The 18,702-nt window shown below is 35.8% G+C and overlaps 1 protein-coding gene across 3 annotated transcripts; it reads left to right on the top strand.

The window, feature by feature from the left end:
• Positions 1 to 2,589: 2,589 nt before the first annotated feature.
• On the top strand, positions 2,590 to 17,439 carry LOC113693801 (uncharacterized). Of its 3 annotated transcripts, XM_027212498.2 has the most exons (9): positions 2,607 to 3,058; positions 3,638 to 3,740; positions 6,226 to 6,338; positions 11,475 to 11,543; positions 12,149 to 12,264; positions 12,342 to 12,396; positions 14,076 to 14,196; positions 16,222 to 16,364; positions 16,466 to 17,439. In XM_027212498.2, exons 1-9 carry the CDS (start codon positions 2,915 to 2,917, stop codon positions 16,565 to 16,567), a joined length of 966 nt encoding a protein of 321 aa, XP_027068299.1. In that variant the 5' UTR covers positions 2,607 to 2,914; the 3' UTR covers positions 16,568 to 17,439. The 3 variants fall into 3 exon arrangements, with proteins under 3 accessions (XP_071909525.1, XP_027068300.1, XP_027068299.1); XM_072053424.1 differs by lacking the exon at positions 16,466 to 17,439 and having other exon boundaries at positions 2,590 to 3,058; positions 15,951 to 16,282; XM_027212499.2 differs by lacking the exons at positions 12,149 to 12,264; positions 12,342 to 12,396 and having other exon boundaries at positions 2,604 to 3,058.
• The last annotated feature ends 1,263 nt before the right edge of the window (positions 17,440 to 18,702 follow it).

The following is an 18,702-nucleotide window of genomic DNA, read 5'->3' as shown; positions in this document are numbered from 1 at the left end:
TTATAAATTGGAATTTGAAAATTGTAGAGAAGTTGTTTAATTCAATGTCAAAAAGGGTTTGGAATAGTTTCTAAACGTCAATGGGATTATTTTTGAGTGAAAATCATACCTCATCCAAGTGTTGTCGCTAGTTGTTTTGTTTGTTCATTGTTGGTTTCAATTTCACTATCACTTTAATATAATTGATTTATGAACTACAATCTAAGAATCACAACTTTAACGCACACACTTTGATCTCAAATGGGTATAAAATTGACATATATTTTTTAGATTAAATACATAAGAAAAAAACTTCAATAATAGCTTATGCTCGCCACAAGTACACGTTCTGGCGCATCATGCGTGTTTTAGCCTCTAGTACCATTTGTCAAGTCACTAAAAAACTCTCTAATTTACGAGACTTAACATACAAAACACATTATGAACAGACTTAAGTACACATAAAATCAAATGCAAATTTAACATTAATTAAAAACACAGAGTGTTAGAACTCATTGGTAATTACTTCTTTTCATATAATACAAAATGAAGAAGAAACAATAACTTAAAGTGGAGCAAAAAATTCATTTTTGTATCTTAGTACTTTTCACAAATAGTAGTAATTAAGGGCAAATATATGAAGCCAAAAGTGGATTGCATAAATCATTACCATATCTTAAATAAGGGTACAATAATCTATTGTCTATTTTTTTTCGAAAATGACAGATGATTTTATAGCTAAAATACACTTTATAGTATTTGAGCAATGGCTCAATTAGCTATACAAAGTGTACCACGACACTTAAGGATTAACAAAAGTTCTTTCCTTTTCTCTAAATATGCCAAATGCATATAGGCTAAGACTATTGCATTGATCCCTACTATCGGAATTTCCTACATAAAAGGAGCATAATTGAAACAAGTTAGCTAGTGCAATAATGTCCTCCACCAACGTGAACGTATGAATATCTTCTCTTGTGCCCAACTTTATCAAAGCAATGAGGTGTTTGTCATCACATGAGATCTTAATCCGTTGCCATCGCATCTCTCTTGCTTTCATCAGGGCCAATCTTACAGCTTCAGCTTCATCTTGAATTTTCTAATATGAGCTTCTCTCCACCAAAGTCCATTCAGCTTTGGGTTGAGCTCCATTTAGCTTAGTTGCAATTCCAATTCCTAGTTTGTGTTCCTCTTTAGAGCTTTCTGTAGCTATCTGGAGTTCAACATAGTCCTTTTCAGCAATTCCTTCCTCCCTCACCCCTGCTACTGCTTCACTTGTTTTTGGTGTGCTTCTAGTTACCTCTCTTCTATTCAAGGGAGGCAAAATACTTTTTTTTTTTTTGTTTCATATTTTTGGGGAGTTCAAAGAACAAAAGAAAAAAAAAGAAAAAAGAGAGAGATTTGTTACACTTTGCACCTCAAATGTTGCCAAATCACACTTTGCAACTCGAGCTTTTAATTTTCACAATTTACTACCTTCAACTTCTAATATTTTTGCATAATCCACTGTATTTAAATACGTTCCAATATATTAAGGTAAGTTTTATTTGGCTAATAATCGCTAAAAGTCTCTTTCAACTCTTGCCGCCTTTTTGTTACGAGGAAAGGTGTCAAAATGCACGTTCTTCTCACATCTAAAGCTAATAAAAATCTTTTGTTTTCCTACTATAAGAAAATATATCTCTCTTTTCCTATAATAAAATATAGGATTTTAATTAGCTTTGGACCAAAATAAAAGCATGAAACTTAGCGCCTTTCCTTATAAAAATAAAAAGCATTTAGGAACAAAATAAAAGTAGGATTTGAAGATTTTCCTTTTTTAATTAATCATTGGCTAAATAATCTCAATCTTAACTCATCAGAATTTAGTTAGTCTTAGCAATTGTTAAAAAGTAAGATGTTTAAGGTGGATACTGAAAAGCTAGGATGGATAAGGGTGGGCAAAATTATTCGTTAATCCAAAAATACACCATATCCGATTTGATCCGAAAATTAACTCGATTTGTATAATTTGATCATGTCAAAAGAGGGTTAGATACCCGCTAAGATGTAGGGCGGGTTAGCATCACATAATTAAAAACTTGCGGTATCCTAAAAAATAATAATTTAGAGCTAAATAAGTAATTTCATTGAACAATTTGTATTACAAATATGAGAGACTATAGTTTATTTATAAGATCATGATTTTATGTTTTTTAGAAAAGATTTTAACTAATATGGAACGTATATTTAAAAAAATGTGCTATTTATTTCAAAATTTTATTGATTTTGAATTCTTTTAATTTTTTCCTTTATCTTGTATTCTCTTTGCATGCTTATTTCTTGGTGGGAAACTTTTTTGAGAAAAAATCTTTATTAAATTTTAGATGAATATATAAAATATAAAATTCAATTAGTATAAATAATTTTTTAAAAAAATTAAATGATAAGTGGGGTGGAGTAGGTACTCGTTGATCCAACTCTATTTCAGTAAGTACCCCCACTGATATGTGGGGTGGATAAGGGTTAGAAAATAACTGACTTGCAAGATGTGGATTAGGTTAGTTAAATGGTGAAAGGGATGAGCACCCGACTCACGATCACTAGGGAGAGGCTTGAAATTTGAGCATAGGGTCTAAACTGCAATTAGCCCAAACCAAAAAAGAACCTAAAATAAAAAAGAAACTTTTCTTTTAAATGGTATAAGAGTATAAATTTAGGGGCAATGTTCCTCCGAGGCTGTACCAGCTCGATTGCTTGCTTATATCAATGAGACTGTTTCATTGTGAGGAAAGATTTATCGCCGACTCTCTCAAGGACAGAAAAAAAAAAACGAAAGATAAATTGTTTTTGAGTCCGAAATAAATCTTCTAATTTTTTACAGTTCATAATACAGGAGCAGTTGTTTTTTCTTTTCTTCCTTTGAGTTTTTTTTTTCTGCACTTAATTTTGATCAATGACGTCTCGGACTTTGAGGAGAAGGCTTCACCATGGAGATGTTGACGGGAAAATGCACGAGCATTTGGATTGTTCGGGAGTGGATCCTTTGAATGAGCCGTTACTTGGGAATCAACAATACGACCATGATAAGGCTTCTGAGGTTTGTTGTTGATGTATTTTGATTCTATCGATTTATGGAAAGAAGAAGCAGTTCAGAATTTTTGTTAATTGGTATAATTAGGGTTAGGGTTTTATTGAATCATACTTTGTTTGTTGTGTATATGCAGCTCAGGTATGGGAGACATAATCCCATTCAGAAATTAGGGAAAAATTGTGAGAAGGGCATGTTCTGTTGCCTATTTGCCTAATTAACTGAGAGGGGAGGATAATTTTGGATGAGTGAGTTTTAAGGCCAAAGGGCATTGGTACTAATTTTTGTAGCAAATGAACAAATTTTTTTTTGTTTCTATTAAATTGGCAATGTAGTGCTACCCTTTGACTATTTTTTTTTTCAGTTATGATGGACGTTTTGGCTTTTTCGTTTAGGATAAATGGAAGACTGGTATGGGCTAATTTCTTGTAGACTTAGTAGGAACTAAGTGAATCAAGACGGATTGGGGAGCCCTATGAGTTCACCTATTGTATGGAAGGAATTTAGATGCTTTTAATTCAGGAAAGTAGAAAAAGTAGGTAGTTGGGAGCTTTTGTTGGCTTATTTTGTTATGTCTTTTCTTTATAGGAATGTACACTTGCAGATCTTTTGGATGATGGACGGAGCAGAGAAAACTTGCACTGGGCAATGCTTTTTTCTCAATTAATTGCACAATGGGCTCAGTGGTTGGGTATGTGCTGTTTAATATCCCACCCCCTTCCTTCTTCATGGCACATTGTGTCTTAATTGTGGTCTTGCACCTGTAATGCTGCCGGAAACTTTGTTAATATCTACCTATGTTAATTTTACTGCCTCAATTTGTCAAAGTTTGTTATGCTTTTTTAAATGTAACTAAGGCTGTTGAAGAAGGATGTACATGTTATGCAATGACCAATTGGATAGGTTTAGCGATTTGTGTTGAGATTGTTTCAGAAGATATGTCACTTTCAAATGGAAAAACTAAGCAAAAATTTGTTATACAGAATAGCATGCTACGAGTTTTTCTGGTTAAGATGTGTCACTTGCAAATGGGAAAACTAAATAAAAATTTGTTATACAGAACAGCACACTGCGATTTTTTCTGGTTATTGTTATTTTCATGGGAAAACATGCTAATCGACCATGTTATGGTTAAATTAAATCTGAAATTTCAGTTTTGCTTCATGGTTTTAGAGGTTTTGCTGCATGTCCAACATATGTAATAGGTGGGATTGAACAATCAGACCCATAGGCATTGATTGAGATCTGTGTCAACTCAGATTGTGGATTAACTGATTCCTCTTAACGCATTTACCTGTTTCATAGGAGAGTATTAGTAGTTAGTGAGGATTTTATCATCATTGCTTTTCTTTCTCATTGTGCATGCAAAAGTAATTTGTTAGCTGAACAGTTATTGGCTTGTTAGAGTGATAGTGATCTAAATATCAATCATCAAGCATAAAAGGTCGTTTGTATGGTGGGGATTTCTGCCTTTTGAACAACAGAAATTTCTTATAATTTGAGGATTGCCATAACTTTTGGAAATTGTGGTCATCTATAATTACAATGCTTTTCCTTCAAATAAATGTATAATGTTTCTATCTTAGTTTAATTTTGTTTATTATTCCAACTATCGTTAATTTTAGTTAGATGTATTAATTTGTTTGTTTCCCAACCATGGTCCTATGGGACTCATTTATCAAGTCAGTCTGTAGTTGAGCTTGAAGCACTTCTGGAAAAGTATGACAAATGTAATCACTTGGGAGCATGCCTTGAATTCTCAGAGTAATCATGTGGGAGCATGCCATGAACTCTTGAGTTCAAAAAGTTAAAAGAGATTATCCTGAATTTGGTGCTCACAGCACAAGCACGGCAATTTGCATATATGTTAAGCATCACAGAACACTGATTTAGGCTTGTTTGATGATGAAAGGACTTTTGGTTATGTCGGTTGAGGTGCATCTATACTTGGGCTGTTGATAGGGAAATGCTGACCTGTGAAGTTGTGTATTGGGTATCACCCATCCAATTTGACCTTCCTGACCAAGAATTGGTAGCATTGTGATGCAGTGAGATGGTAACACATCCCATGAGTAACTAAATCAACTGCTTGAATTTGTTCCTATTAATCTGAAGGGATTTTTTTAAGTGGTTATTGGAAATGTATCTCAGCCCAGTATTAAGTATTACTTTGTCAAATGGTTTGATATGTATTAAAATCAGCAGCTTTATATAGAACTACTTTTAAGTATCATCTACTCCACTTGAAATTGTTTTGCTTTTGTGAGTGTTTCCTGAAGTATTGTCTACTTGCTTGCTTATCATGTGTCAACTAATATCTTCTCAACATTCAATTTATTCCTGTGGTGATTTACGTGTTTCTGTCTTCAAACCAGAAATACGTTTTGTGCCACATGAATCCACGACATTCTAATTGAAATGGAGAGATTACACATTCTACTTGTGCATGATATGCACATAAAATTGGTATAGGAAATAATATCTTACTCCTATCCTATGCTTATAGGTTACCAGTTTCTTTTTTTGGTTTCACATGTTTGCATTATTTTCTTGATTTTCTGGCATATGCAATTAGGAGAATTTTACAGCTTAATTTTTTACTAACGTAGATGTGATATCTGTTGTTATTAGAGCTTTGCTAGTTACAGCTTTTCAAGATTTTTTATTGCATTAGGCAAACATCTGTACTAATTTAAAGCTAAAGATACTATCTGTACTAATTTAAAGCCAGAAAAAGGGGTTTGGCATTAAACTTTCTTTATTGCTCTTTGGACTTAATTTGTAGACTCATAAGAAAGGGTAAAATTGCACCACCCAATCCAAAATGAAACCAAAACATAGCCTATGCTCCCAATTACCAATAACTGTCATGTTCTTAGATTTTTAAAGGCAGAACTACCAATCCTTCTCTCTCTCTCTCTCTTTTTTTAATAAATCTTTTAGCTTTCAGAAACATTGGGTGTGCCTTTCCCTTTAGTTTTTATAACTTTGAATAGGATTAATATTGATGCTTCATAGGATACAGATGATATGTTTTCAATTCAAGCATTTTAAGCTCATCTGAATATGCTCGCTGGGTTTATCAAAGCACTGCGAATTACCATGAACAGCCATCTTGTGCAGAATTTTTATTAGTTTAATGTTGCCTTATTGACAATTTCTTTTGCCATTGATAGCAAATATTGTTTTTGGATCTGGATCTTTTATTGGAAGGCTTCTGCCATTTGCTTCAGCTCCTCAAGATGGAGTGAAAAGGAAGATTTTACCACCTTTGCTGAGTCATTTACAGGTATCACTTGTTATTTCAGATCTCATTGGCAGTCTTCTTAAGAGAATATTATATCTGGAAATATCATAGGTACTCTACGGCTGGGAAAGTTTGTTCTTTCTGCTTTGTCTGGAATTATGATGAACTTAATATGGTTGTCAAATCTTTCTTGACACTTCTTTGGACAAGTGAATTGTATGGTAGCACTCAGAAATAGGTTGTCTTAGATCTTTATCACCACTGTGCAATTGGAGCTAGGAATTTTTGTGGAATATGCACTCATGATCTTTTGATAGCACAGCTTGGCTTAACATGCTCATATCTGGTTAGATTTATTCTCCCTGGATATATATCTGATACGAGAATATTTGCTTGTAAGCCTCTCCAATAGCTGCTCTGAGTAAGAATGCTTCTAGCAGCCCTTGTAACTTTTTTTAACTATCAGGATTTATCCTATATGCCACCTGATCAAGTCAAGAAAGAGATCTGAGAATCCAAACCTCAAAGATTTTCATGATTTTCTCAAGCTTCAACCGACCTGAAGATTAACAGCTTAATTGGGAGCAAGAATTAGTTAATTACTATTATTTAGGTCTCAAAGGGTACTTTGGTCTTTTATTTGTCATGGGAAAATTTGAGAATCGCGTCTTTGAGTCTTTATTGGGTCCTTATTTTATTAGATAAGTAATTGGTGTCCTTGTTTGAGGGTAAGTTCCTAAAAGTTCTAGAGTTCTATAACTAGCTATTGTCCTATTCAGAATGGAAATTGGAGTGTTTTAGGGAGCTTTTGGTTTATAAATTCTTATTTCTTTATTCTTTACAGAGAATTTGATGAATAAAGATTGAATTTTGGTTCATTAATTGATTTATTCTTCTTCCCCTCTTCTGTTCCCACGGGTATTGTTCACAGCCCAGAAACAGAGCACAATCCTCTCATTCTTCCACTAGCATTAGTAGGCAATCTCTTTTATATCTTGTCCTACATCAGTTTGGTGTCAGAGCTCAAACTTTCTTTCACTTAGTCAGCCATATTTCTTTCTTCTCTACATCAGTTTGGTATTAGAGCCCAAACTTTCTTCCTGTTAATCAGCCATATTTCTTTCTTCTTCTCCATGATTGAGTGAACATACTGATTTTCTTCAAGGAAATCACAATGTTTGTTTCATCTTTTGATGGCATATTCTGTAGGTGTTTTACTTCTTTTGAATATTGCTTTGACTACCATAATCTTGTGCATTATAACAAAACCCTATTTGCCAAAGGCTAAACTTGTTGGATGGGCTAAGATGTGGTGGTTTAGAGTTGAAAGAGATGTGATGGCACACACAGGATATTTTTTATACTTGGAGGAGATGAGAACGCAACTCTTGGAAGAGTATTTTCCCTTCTAACGTCATCAAAAGCTGTTAGGACAGTTTTGTGGTCCATCAAAAGGGTATATGCCAAGGTTTACTCCACTACTATATGCAACCTAAATTGTTGAGGAGCCTCCTATACCAAGCTGGAAGTTTTGCAGTTTCCTTGAATTAAACCAGGTGGTGATGCCATTAGAACAGCACTAAGACCACCTGACGCAGCATGAACACTTGGTAGGCACAACAGCTTTGTAGAAAGGCTTAGATATTGAATTTCACTCAAATTTATAATAGCAACTTGGAATAGGATGAAAGAATATGCTTAAGAAGGTGAAAAACTGATTAGTAATTCTAGGAATCATTCCTAGGAATCTTTAGGCATCACACCTAAAGTTGGGATGTATCACACAACCCTAAGAAAGGCGTTGAGTCTGCAGGAAAATTTTATTAATGACAAAAATCTGCCTTCTCTTTGTGGAGAAGTGGTTATTTATAGACACTAGAACAAAGCCAACTCCAATCCTAATTAGGACTCCTAACTAGAATAGCTTTCTAGCTTTCTACTAGAAAGCTAAGCTTTCTTATTCCCCATAACGACTAAAAGACTAATTACCAAAATAATTACTAAACAGAAATTACCATAAACATGAAATTCCTGCAGCTAACCAAATTATTAAAATACCCCTGCTGATGGAAATCAGAAAACGAACTCAACTCCCAAGTTGGTTCCTTGTCATCAAAAGCATGCCAAATCAATGCTTGGGCATTCGACACATCCTTCCAATGCCTCCTATAAACCTTAGTGGATTTTTGCCACCTATCTCTATCACCACTCTATTCCAATTATTCGACAGGCGGAAAGGTTAGAAAATGAGAATCTGATTAATGCTTCTCTTCTCAAAGCTGAGAATTCTAAAGTTTTGGCTATTGATTCTGAATAACAATTGCTGAACTTTCAGAATTGCCTACTAACCTTGATGTGTTTGATGAGGGTAAAACAGCAGTAGATCGTCGAAATTGTGAAGATGAACCTAAAATGGACGTAGACAGGAATTTTCTAGTTAAGGAAATTCCAGAAACTAAGTCTGTGGATGGCTTTGTTTCAGCCAAAGAGGATGAGTTTGCTATAGCAGAACATATGGAAGAGTTCATGCTAACATCAGAGGTTCAGCAAGTTTGGGACCAATGCCTAGAAAAGTTAGAAAAGTTTTCTATCTATTAGCTCCAATAATTGACTTTGTCCTCAGAGAGTTTCCAGATACTCTACCAATGAGGCCCCAATGTTACGTGTTACTCCCCCAAGTAAATGGCAAGAGAAGCTTTCAGAATTGCAGTTGTCCTTTCAACTTGTTTCAGACCCTTGGGTCATTCATCTTATTATACTTCAAAACTTGAGATCTGAGTTTTTCAAACCTGGAGAAAATGATGCAATCAAGAAATAGCTCTAGGAAATCTAAGTTCAACGATTTTCATGATTTTCCTCGAGCTTCAACTGCCGTGGACATTAACACCCTAATTGGAAGCAAGAATTAGTTGTATCTTTAGTTTTAGTACTTATAGTGCTTAGGTCTCAAGCGGTCCTTTGGTCTTTCAGTTGTCACCAGAAATTTCCAGAATCATGTCTTGGAGTCTTTACTTTGTTAGATTAGTAATTGGAGTCCTTGTTATGGGTAAGTGCCTAAATTCAAGAGTTCTACAACTAGTAAGTTCCGTATTCAGAATGCAAATTGGAGTGTTTTAAGAAGCTTTTTGTTTATTAAGACTTAATTTTCTAAGTTATTCTTTACAAAGAGATGAATAAGGATTGAGTTTTGGTTTATTAGTTGTTTTGTTCTTCTTCCCCCAAAACAGGCTACCATTTTCTCATGCTTCTGCTATGTTAGTTGGCAAGATCCCATGTATGTTGTCCTACATAATCACCGTTATTGTCATTTGCTGTGAGTCATAGATTAGCTTTCAGGACGAGATAAGTTGTTTTATAGAGAACAGAAATCCCTTTTCAGCATCTAGCTGTTTGAAGACTTGCATAGTCTGTGAGAAACAATTAATGGAGCATTAGAAAAACAAAAAAGCAATGGAAGATTACAGAAAATGCCAAACTTGCGTGACACATCATAAGTAGTTTTATTTGAATAATCTATGCAGATGAGTTGCCTTTCTGGAAAAATGATGTTACTGGCACACAAAACTCATGATACTCTTCCTTGGGTATGGATATGGTTGTCTGCAAAATAATAGGACTAGAACCAGAATTTAGTGCCTTAAGAAGTGAATTAGCAGATCGTAGCAGCATAGCAACAGGGCAATAATCAGTGCATGACCAACCTTACAGTGACAATTACATGTTTATGGTCCTCTGCTGCTTTCACTACCTCTAGCATCTATATTGTGGTAGTTTTATGTAGGAATGTTTGATCCCAAGACTCCAGTCCTAGATTGGCAGCTTTAAGTGTAGTCAGGGAGCAACTGCACATGCTGTTTTCTTCTAATCCATTAAGCAATAGCTGTAGGAAAGGGTAGGCACATGTTTAATATAGATTGCCTCCTCTACCACCATCCACTATAATCATCCTTTTTCCTTTTGATAAAATTGCTATCTGGAGTCATAGATTAGCTATCTGGTATGAGATAGGTTCTAATTATCCTAAGAATTCTTAGTCCTGGTGTGTGATCATGTTGTTTTATAGAAAACAGAAATCTGTTTTCAGCCTCTAGCCGTTTGATGACTTGTATAGTTTCTGCAAAACAAGTAATGGAGCATTTGAAAAACTAAAAGGCAATGGAGGATTGAAGAAGATGCCAAACTTGTGTAACATATAATAAGTGGCTTAATTTGAATAAAAATATGCAGATGGGTTGCCTTTATGGAAGAATGATTTTACTGGCACACAAAATTCATGATACTCTTCCTTGGGTGTAGATATAGCTGTCATGTAAAATGGTAGAACTAGAAAACCAGAATAAGTTGTGCCTTCTGAAGTCTCAGATACGACTGCATTAGCATATCTTAGCAGCCCAGCAACAGGGCCCAAACAATAATCGGTGGTATGACCAACCTTACAGCAACGGTTACATGCTTATGGTCCTCCACAGCTTTCACAGCCTCTACCATCTATATTGTGGTAGTTTTATGTAGGAATGCTTGATCCCAATACTCCAGTCCCAGATTGGCAGCTTGAAGCATAGTCAGGGAGCAACTTAAATGCTCTTTTCTTCTAATTTATTAAGCAAGCAATTGCTGTAGCAAAGGGTAGACACTCTTGTTTAATATGGATCGCCTCGTCTACTGTCGTCCACCATCCACTAGAATCGTCCCTTTTCCTTTTGTTAAAGTTGCTAATCCAAGGCAAAGTTACCTCTTTCATGCAAGCTGAATACCTGAAATATCAGGTAAGGAAACACTTATAATGTGATAGATGTCTCTGCTAGGATAGGAAGGTTTGCTAATTTTTGAGCCATAACAGGGTCAAATTCAGATTTCAGCATAAAGAAAAGTATGTAATAAACATCAATTCCAGTTGCTTTTGCATCTTTTGCACATTAACAGAACTAGGCATTATAATTTCTCATGCACTTCTAGAAAAGCTCAAATGTCTTTTCACAGTGCTTTTGCTAGACATGCTTAAATGTCTTTCACATTTCTTTTGCATCTCTTCCCCAATAAATTAACTTGCACTTTGTTATTCATTATTCATGTTTTGCTGTTGACAATATGATACTCTTTTCTTGTACAGTCTGTTTTCTTTCTGGGCGGATGCATACTGCATTATTTCTTTTTGATTCTTTAATTGGATTATCGTAGGAAGCAAGACTCAAGCATCTAAAACAGAGGCTGGCAGTTTCTTTTGATGGCGATTATTTGCAGCATCAAGTATGAGTTTATGCAATTTCTGTGTAATATTCATTGCAACAGAATTTTGCTGTTTACTTTTCTATAGTTTTTGGTATGTTATTTGCTAAAGCAATTACACATGTTTAGTATTTTTCTTTGTTAATTTTTCTTTTTTTTTATTCAGGGGAGGGAGGGAGGAAGGTGTTAAAAATTGCAGCAAGATAAAAGGGAAAGAAGTTACATTTGTTGAACAGCATGGTTTAAAATATTATGGAGGTCTTGTATACTTGGATATTAACTGAAGAATGGTAGATCAATGAAGTAACTTGAGAGAATTTGAATCTGAATTGCAAGAAGTTGTTATCTACTGGACCAATACGTTGCCTGCCAAATTCGTGTTCATGATTGATCTGTTAATTGTTAGTATGCTTGTTGGGTTAAATTTATGCTAGTGGCCATATGAATCTCCACCCCAGCATGAAATGTACCATTTTTGAGGCATGACTAGTTGTCTATGATGAAGTAGAAGGCTTTCCAGTTCAGAGTTATGATTGTGTCTATCTCTATCTGATTCTCCTCATGTTATATGCTAGTTAAGATGCAATTACAAATTTCTTTGTATACCTTTTTCTTTCTGTTGGTAGGATGCACTTAGACATCTGTGGAGGTTAGCTTATCCTAATAAGGAGCTCCCATCCCTTAAATCAGAACGATGGAAAGAGATGGGTTGGCAAGGGTCTGATCCTTCAACAGACTTCAGGTTGTAGGGTTATCTGCCTAATGGAATGCATGTATGGCAACTATTTGTACTCATATGGTGTTTATGTTGTGTGTCAGGGGCGGAGGATTTATATCATTGGAAAATCTTATCTTCTTTGCTAAGACGTACCCGGTATGAATTTTGTTTCATGTGCATGGTTTTTTGTTGTCATACTATCAGAACGGGTAGGCAAGGGGTACGAGGAGGGGTTACCCCTTTGACCTTCCTAGCTGGCATGAATGCATTTTCTGCATTGCTAAGCTATCATACAAAAGTTTCTCTTACATTTAAAATAAAAAGCGAAATTGTTGTAGAAGAATTGATGAATGTAATATAGTGCTAAACAGTAGATTACGTGGAGGAACAAGTGTGCCCTATGCAAACCTTAGATGATAAGACCGTTGAGTGTACACAATAGTCTTGCATGTTAGACCAGTTTTTTATGGCAGATCTATTCTCCCTTCCCATGAGAACCTAGACAATGATACTGTTTACTGTAGACTCTCTTCCAATAGTGGGGGTGGGAATACAAATGAGGCGCTGGCAGAAAAGGCTATATTTCATATTCTTTTGATTGGGTTGATGTGTATGCTAATTTTTCTCAATTGCAATTGAAAATTTCTGCATCCAATCGCTGGTGGCTTCCTTTGTCCATCTTGTTTGATTCACTTTCTTCAACTTGCTCATTAGGATAAATGACTTAAATGTGGAAGGAAAATATATCCAGAAGGTGGCTTGGGTAACTTGACACTATTTCAGGCACATTAATGGTGAACCCCAGAAATCTTTTAATGTTATCCTGTTGTTGATTTCATTGTTACCCAATGCAATTTTCAAAATCTTTGGTATTCATGTGTAGAAATTTATGAAAAGGGCCCAAGAATTTTCCTCATGGAGCAGTTATGGGTTTAGGGTTATAGGCAACCGTTGATTAGTTTGGTCAGCTATGCAATGCTTATTATTTTACAGAGACATTTTTCTAGGTGGAATATGGGATTTTGTTTGAGTGCGAACAATAATTCTTCTAGAATTAAGAATGTATAATTGGATAGAATAATGCCTCAGCCCGCTGGAAATGCATGGTGCTGGAAGATACGGCATTGGCCACTCAGATGTTTGTCGATGATGAGGTTCTCTGGACTATTTGGTACTATGAAAACATGTAGTGTGGATCTACTTCCATTTCCATGAGAGTTTTTCTTTTCACATCATCTGGGACACCAACACTATCTTTTGTGTAGCATTGTTGATGTGTTGTCATGCTGAAAAAGCTTTCAAGATTGTGCTTTCCATAAAAATTGGAACTGATAAAATATTAGAAAATAAAAACTAGAAGAAGTGACAGTAGATAGCATTGCAGCTCTGATATTCATTAGCTGTTTGGCAGTATCTTCACTATTGTGGGTTGCCAAATGTAATACTATTACTGTGCTTTCTAGTGATTGGTATCCTGTACTGTTTTGTTTAATCTTCGTATGAATTGTATACATCCATGATTTACAGAATAAGTAGTGTTACAGATTTGTTTATTGTAAGCTGAAAATGAATAGAGAACATAAGATTTAAGTTTACTGGAGAGTAAGATTTGATGTGGGACACAAGTTCTGGTTGGCAAGTTGATTTCAGATGTGTTAGATATGTACAGTTAACATTCACATTTTTTTTTTTTTTTGTGGATATGGAAAATTTTGGAGGCTTAGCTTTACCATTTATATTGATATCATGGTTCATCCTTTGATCGTAAGTGGGCTAATGAGTTTGGCTTGTTAACCTATTACGTCTCTGCCCTTTCTTCTATGTCGCTGTAACAGGAAGCTTTCCAGAATTTGTTGCATAAAAGAGACGGAAACAGATCTGAATGGGAGTACCCTTTTGCTGTAGCTGGCATCAATGTTTCATTTATGTTGGTGCAGATGTTAGATCTTCAATCAGGTAAAAAATTTCACTGGTTGACCAGCTAATTGATTATATGTTTGGTTTAAGCATATGGTACAGAGGGACCAATTTTTGGCTCTGATATATGATAATTAACCATTCCAAATTCTGAATAAACGGGCTAATCCGATGTAAGGCCTTGTATGTGAGCTGTGGCCAGGTCGGCCTCAGACCAAGAAGTAAAGATTTTTTCATTGTGCTGGGCTTGGGCTTGTCGAAACCCAGCTAACTAAGCTCAGATGACTTTCCTACGGGTGGGGTATGGCCCAGGGCAGACCAACCTAGATTGGGTGGCAACGGGTAGGGTGGGATGTCATGTGGTATGGTTGGATAAGGGACTATGATTGAGTGGAGATGAAAAATAAACAATGTTTTAAAATTAATCTCTTTATGTTTCTAGAATTTTAAATAGTTGAAGAACAGCACCTGGCATTCTAGAAAACAGGCCTCGTTTCCATAAATGTTTTCCTTTTGTTTTACAAAACTAGGAATTTTAGCAAATAGGGTTTTGTGTTTTTGTTTGTTAAATTTTACAAATGAAAACAGAAAAACACGTAACCCATGCATCACCAAATGCGCCCACCCACCCCCCCACCAAAAAAAAAAGTGGTTGGCTTTTATGTTGCCTTGTGATAATAGGTGGAAACTGGTGTACATCTTCCTCTTTATCCTCAAATTGTAACCAGTTAGGATGTTTTCTGGTGCTTCTGACATGAAGGTAACTTTAAGACATCACAATAGTCTAGCATATATAGTTACTGAAATCGGATTAAATGTACAAACAAGTAAAAAAAGGGACTCAAAACTGATTAGAGCGAATATTAGAGCCATTTTTTTTTTTGCATGATTTTATATTTTGGGTTGTGCCTCTGTTGCATTGCACCTTTTTTGAATTGGATCTTGATCTTGCTTAACACCTTTTTGCATCATGTCCGCATCCTCACTGCTTTGGCCAAAGTAAACCTGATGACTGATGTCTTTATTGTCTGAGCTAAAACAGGATTCCACACCCTTACTGCTTTGTCCAAAGTAACCCTGAATACTGATGTCTTTTTTGTCTGAGCTACCAACATGATAACCAGCTTGGCTTGCAACACCAGTCTCATGCATAATGCATCTTGCTGAACATTTTCTAACTACAATCCACCCAAATACGATCAACATGCTATACTTGTTCCTACCCATTATAATGAATTCCCTGTATGACTACAAGTTGGTTTCTCTAACCATAATTTCTAGCCTTGTGACCACACCAGTAAACCTTCATATGTAACTATTTTGAATCATGACTCACTTCCAACTGTCTGTTCACATGAATTTTGACCTCTTTAACAACATAAGCCAACTTATTTTGTCCTTATTGGACGAAAATATTGCCTTGTTGAAGAAGTATTTTTGTCATTGAGCAGAGGTGGTAATTGTTGATGATTAGCATTTTGTTGATCTATGACAGGTCATTGTAGTATTTAATCAGGATAAAATTTCCAATTTTTCATGGAGGACATCATGTGACTCATTCCCCAGTTTACTCTAGCTTTTTGGTTTGTGAATTTTAAATTGGTCCTGTGAACTTTCTATATCTCCTTATGAAGATTAATTGACATGCTTGAAATGCAAGACCATGTGTCCAATTAATGCCAGTTATAATAGTGGCTATTGTAAGACAAGATTCAATAATTAATGGAAAGTATATAACCAGTTTCAGTTTTGTGCATCCCTCTGAATCTTTCAATTTATTTGCTTCTGAACAGAATCTTTGAGGGGTGTGTCTACACGCACATATTGCAACTTCATTGTGTGTGTGTGAAAAATATGGCCTTCCTAAAACCGTACTAATTGTTCCCATGGTCTTCCTAACTGTACTTGGGCAAAAGGAATCGAGTTTCTTTTGTTTTGTAAGTTATTCTTTATTGAGGTTTAATTGCATTTCTTAGAAATCATTTTAAGGGGGAAGGGTGGGGTGAGATTATTAGTTTTGCTTGCTTATGACGGAGCATTTAGTTTGTAGTATTACTCTTTCAGGAAAACCAAGTACTTTGGCTGGAATTCACTTTCTAGACTTACTTGGTGAAGATGAAATGGCCTTTGACAACCTTTTCTGCGTTGCCTTTAAATTGTTGGATGCTCAGTGGCTCGCCAAACGTGCATCATATATGGAATTCAATGTGAGAAACTTCTACTTACCACTCTACATATTTGACTATGCAAGCCAAATTATTGGCATTGCATCTCTCGATATCTATTGATTTCAAATTCTTCGTTTTAGGATGTCCTCAAGTCAACAAGAACCCAACTGGAACGTGAACTTGCATTGGAAGACATCTCCTGTATACAAGATTTGCCAGCATATAACCTATTAAAAAGATAAGGGTAAAGTACATAAAACCCCCATGTGATTAAGGAAATTGACAAGAAACCTCCTCATTGTTTAGAAACTCCCACTTAACCCCCCTATGCTTTGGACTTGTTTGGATTTTACCTGCTAACCGGCTGGGGAGCTAGCAAGTGATATTTACGCGACTTAATGGTAATTTGTGCCTAGCAGAAACTCATTTCATTCCAATTTTGTCCTCCATGTCTCTTCCAAGCTTGCACCCACCATAGTTGTAGATCTGCAAATGAAAAATTTCGACAGAGATGCAAAACGAAGACCCAAAAACGTAAAGAGCTCAGCGCAACTTTGGATGGATCAAGAAAAGCTTTGAAGGGGCTAAATCAGCTATCATTTCAAGGAAGAACCCAAAAATGTCAAACTCCCAAAATTTTGGCGGTGGATCGAGAGACCTAAGGTACCAAAATCGGCGTTGTTTCTGCAACAATAAAGCAAAGATTAAGGTAGTAGAATCTGAAAAACCATCAAAAGGTATGTTGTATTATGTATGTGAAACTGGTGCTTGTTCATTTTGGGCATGGTGCAACCCAATTAGTAGAGAGGGAGGCACTAATGAATCATCCTGCCAAAGTCCATACGTGGAAGGGGTTTCATCAATTCGACCTGCAACCGCAGAAAGATTTATCATCTCTGGGCAAGGAATAGAAAGTAACAACTATAACATTATTATGGGATTACAATCGAAGATTCACAATGTCGAAGCAACGATGGGGCTGATGAAGATGATGATGATGCTGACTGTACTTGTGTCTCTTTTGTCACTGGTCGTTATATGTATGAGATGAATTTTGGGCAAAAAATGTAATGTTTGGCTGTTTGGCCGTGCAATAGAATCTGGAGTTGGGAAATTGTAGTGAAGTTGTTTCAATTTGGAGTTGATTTTCATGTTTGAATTATAAATGAGCAACTGAAGCTGCTTTTGTTCAAGACATTGAAAAAGCCTGCTTCTGGTGTGGGACATATACAGAAAAACCTGAGATACCCAATTAAATGCAATGAAGTTGTGTCCTTTAAGTCATCAGATGCAAAGATATAACCAGCAATATTGATCTCCATAAACACTTGTCAGATTTAGTCATCTGCAGCAAAGATATGGCCAGTGATATTGCCATCCATATTACCACAGCCAGACATGATAAACAAGCAAAGACGTGCCATCCATAAACACAAAAATCAACGCACTACTACAACCATACCACAATGGTATCCTACCATAACATGGTCAAAAGGTTCACCAGCATAGCTATATAGTCACAAATGCAACAGTCGATCAAAACATAGCCAATTTATCTGAGTACAATACCACAATGGCATCAGTCAACCAAACGATAGCCATAGTCAACGAAATCATTCACACAAAAACCATAATACAACATCCACGAGAGCAACAGTCAATCAAAAAATAACCAAAAATCGGAGTACAATGAAAAATACTGCAACATCCATCCATACCATAATGGCATCAGTACATTCAACCAATAAAATGACATATTCTACTTGGCATAAGCAGTATTGTTAATCAACAAAATCAGGAAAACAAAATGAATTCATTTTCTTGGTCTCTTAGAGCCACTTTGTCGCAACCTTGACATCCTTGAAGTTGCAGCAGGTTGTTTTCTCTTTGAGAATCTGCTTTGCTGGCTTTCTTGGTTGGTACCACCTATAGGCTGATTTGGCTCCTACATGTACCTCGTCATGGTTAGTATATATGTAAGTATATTCCAGCATCCAAAAATGTTTGGCCAATACTCTCTAGTACCTGTGAAACTGTAGTAGCAGTACTTGATACGCTTGCCTGAGCAGCAGAAGCTACGGATGTTGCATTTGAAGCTGTTTGACCAACTTTAGGTGCCTACAGTCCAAATCAAAATGAATTAGTATATAAGTAGCAACAAAACACACTAAACCATATTACAGTAGAGTGTAAAATGTTATATTACTTTGTAAAGTTTAGACTTAGGGTCAATCGCTGATTTGCAAGTACGTATGTTATGTCCAGTTTTCAAACATCTCCGACAGTAAACTGCAAGTCCTTTCCTACTTGCTTTCTGCTGATTTGTAGGCTCTTCTGGACCCTTCTTTCTCTGTTTTTTTGGCCTACCAGGCTGTTT

This window comes from Coffea arabica, chromosome 6c, assembly GCF_036785885.1.
Source record: "Coffea arabica cultivar ET-39 chromosome 6c, Coffea Arabica ET-39 HiFi, whole genome shotgun sequence".
In the NCBI taxonomy this organism is placed as follows: Eukaryota; Viridiplantae; Streptophyta; class Magnoliopsida; order Gentianales; family Rubiaceae; genus Coffea; species Coffea arabica.
This window is presented reverse-complemented; position numbering and strand designations above follow the sequence as displayed.

Bases quoted from the DNA above. Each gene is read 5' to 3' on its own strand.
- LOC113693801 (XM_027212498.2), top strand. From the start codon at position 2,915: ATGACGTCTCGGACTTTGAGGAGAAGGCTTCACCATGGAGATGTTGAC. The intron at 3,059-3,637 runs GTTTGTTGTTGA...TTTTCTTTATAG, and splicing joins ACCATGATAAGGCTTCTGAG to GAATGTACACTTGCAGATCT. The intron at 3,741-6,225 runs GTATGTGCTGTT...TGCCATTGATAG, and splicing joins ACAATGGGCTCAGTGGTTGG to CAAATATTGTTTTTGGATCT.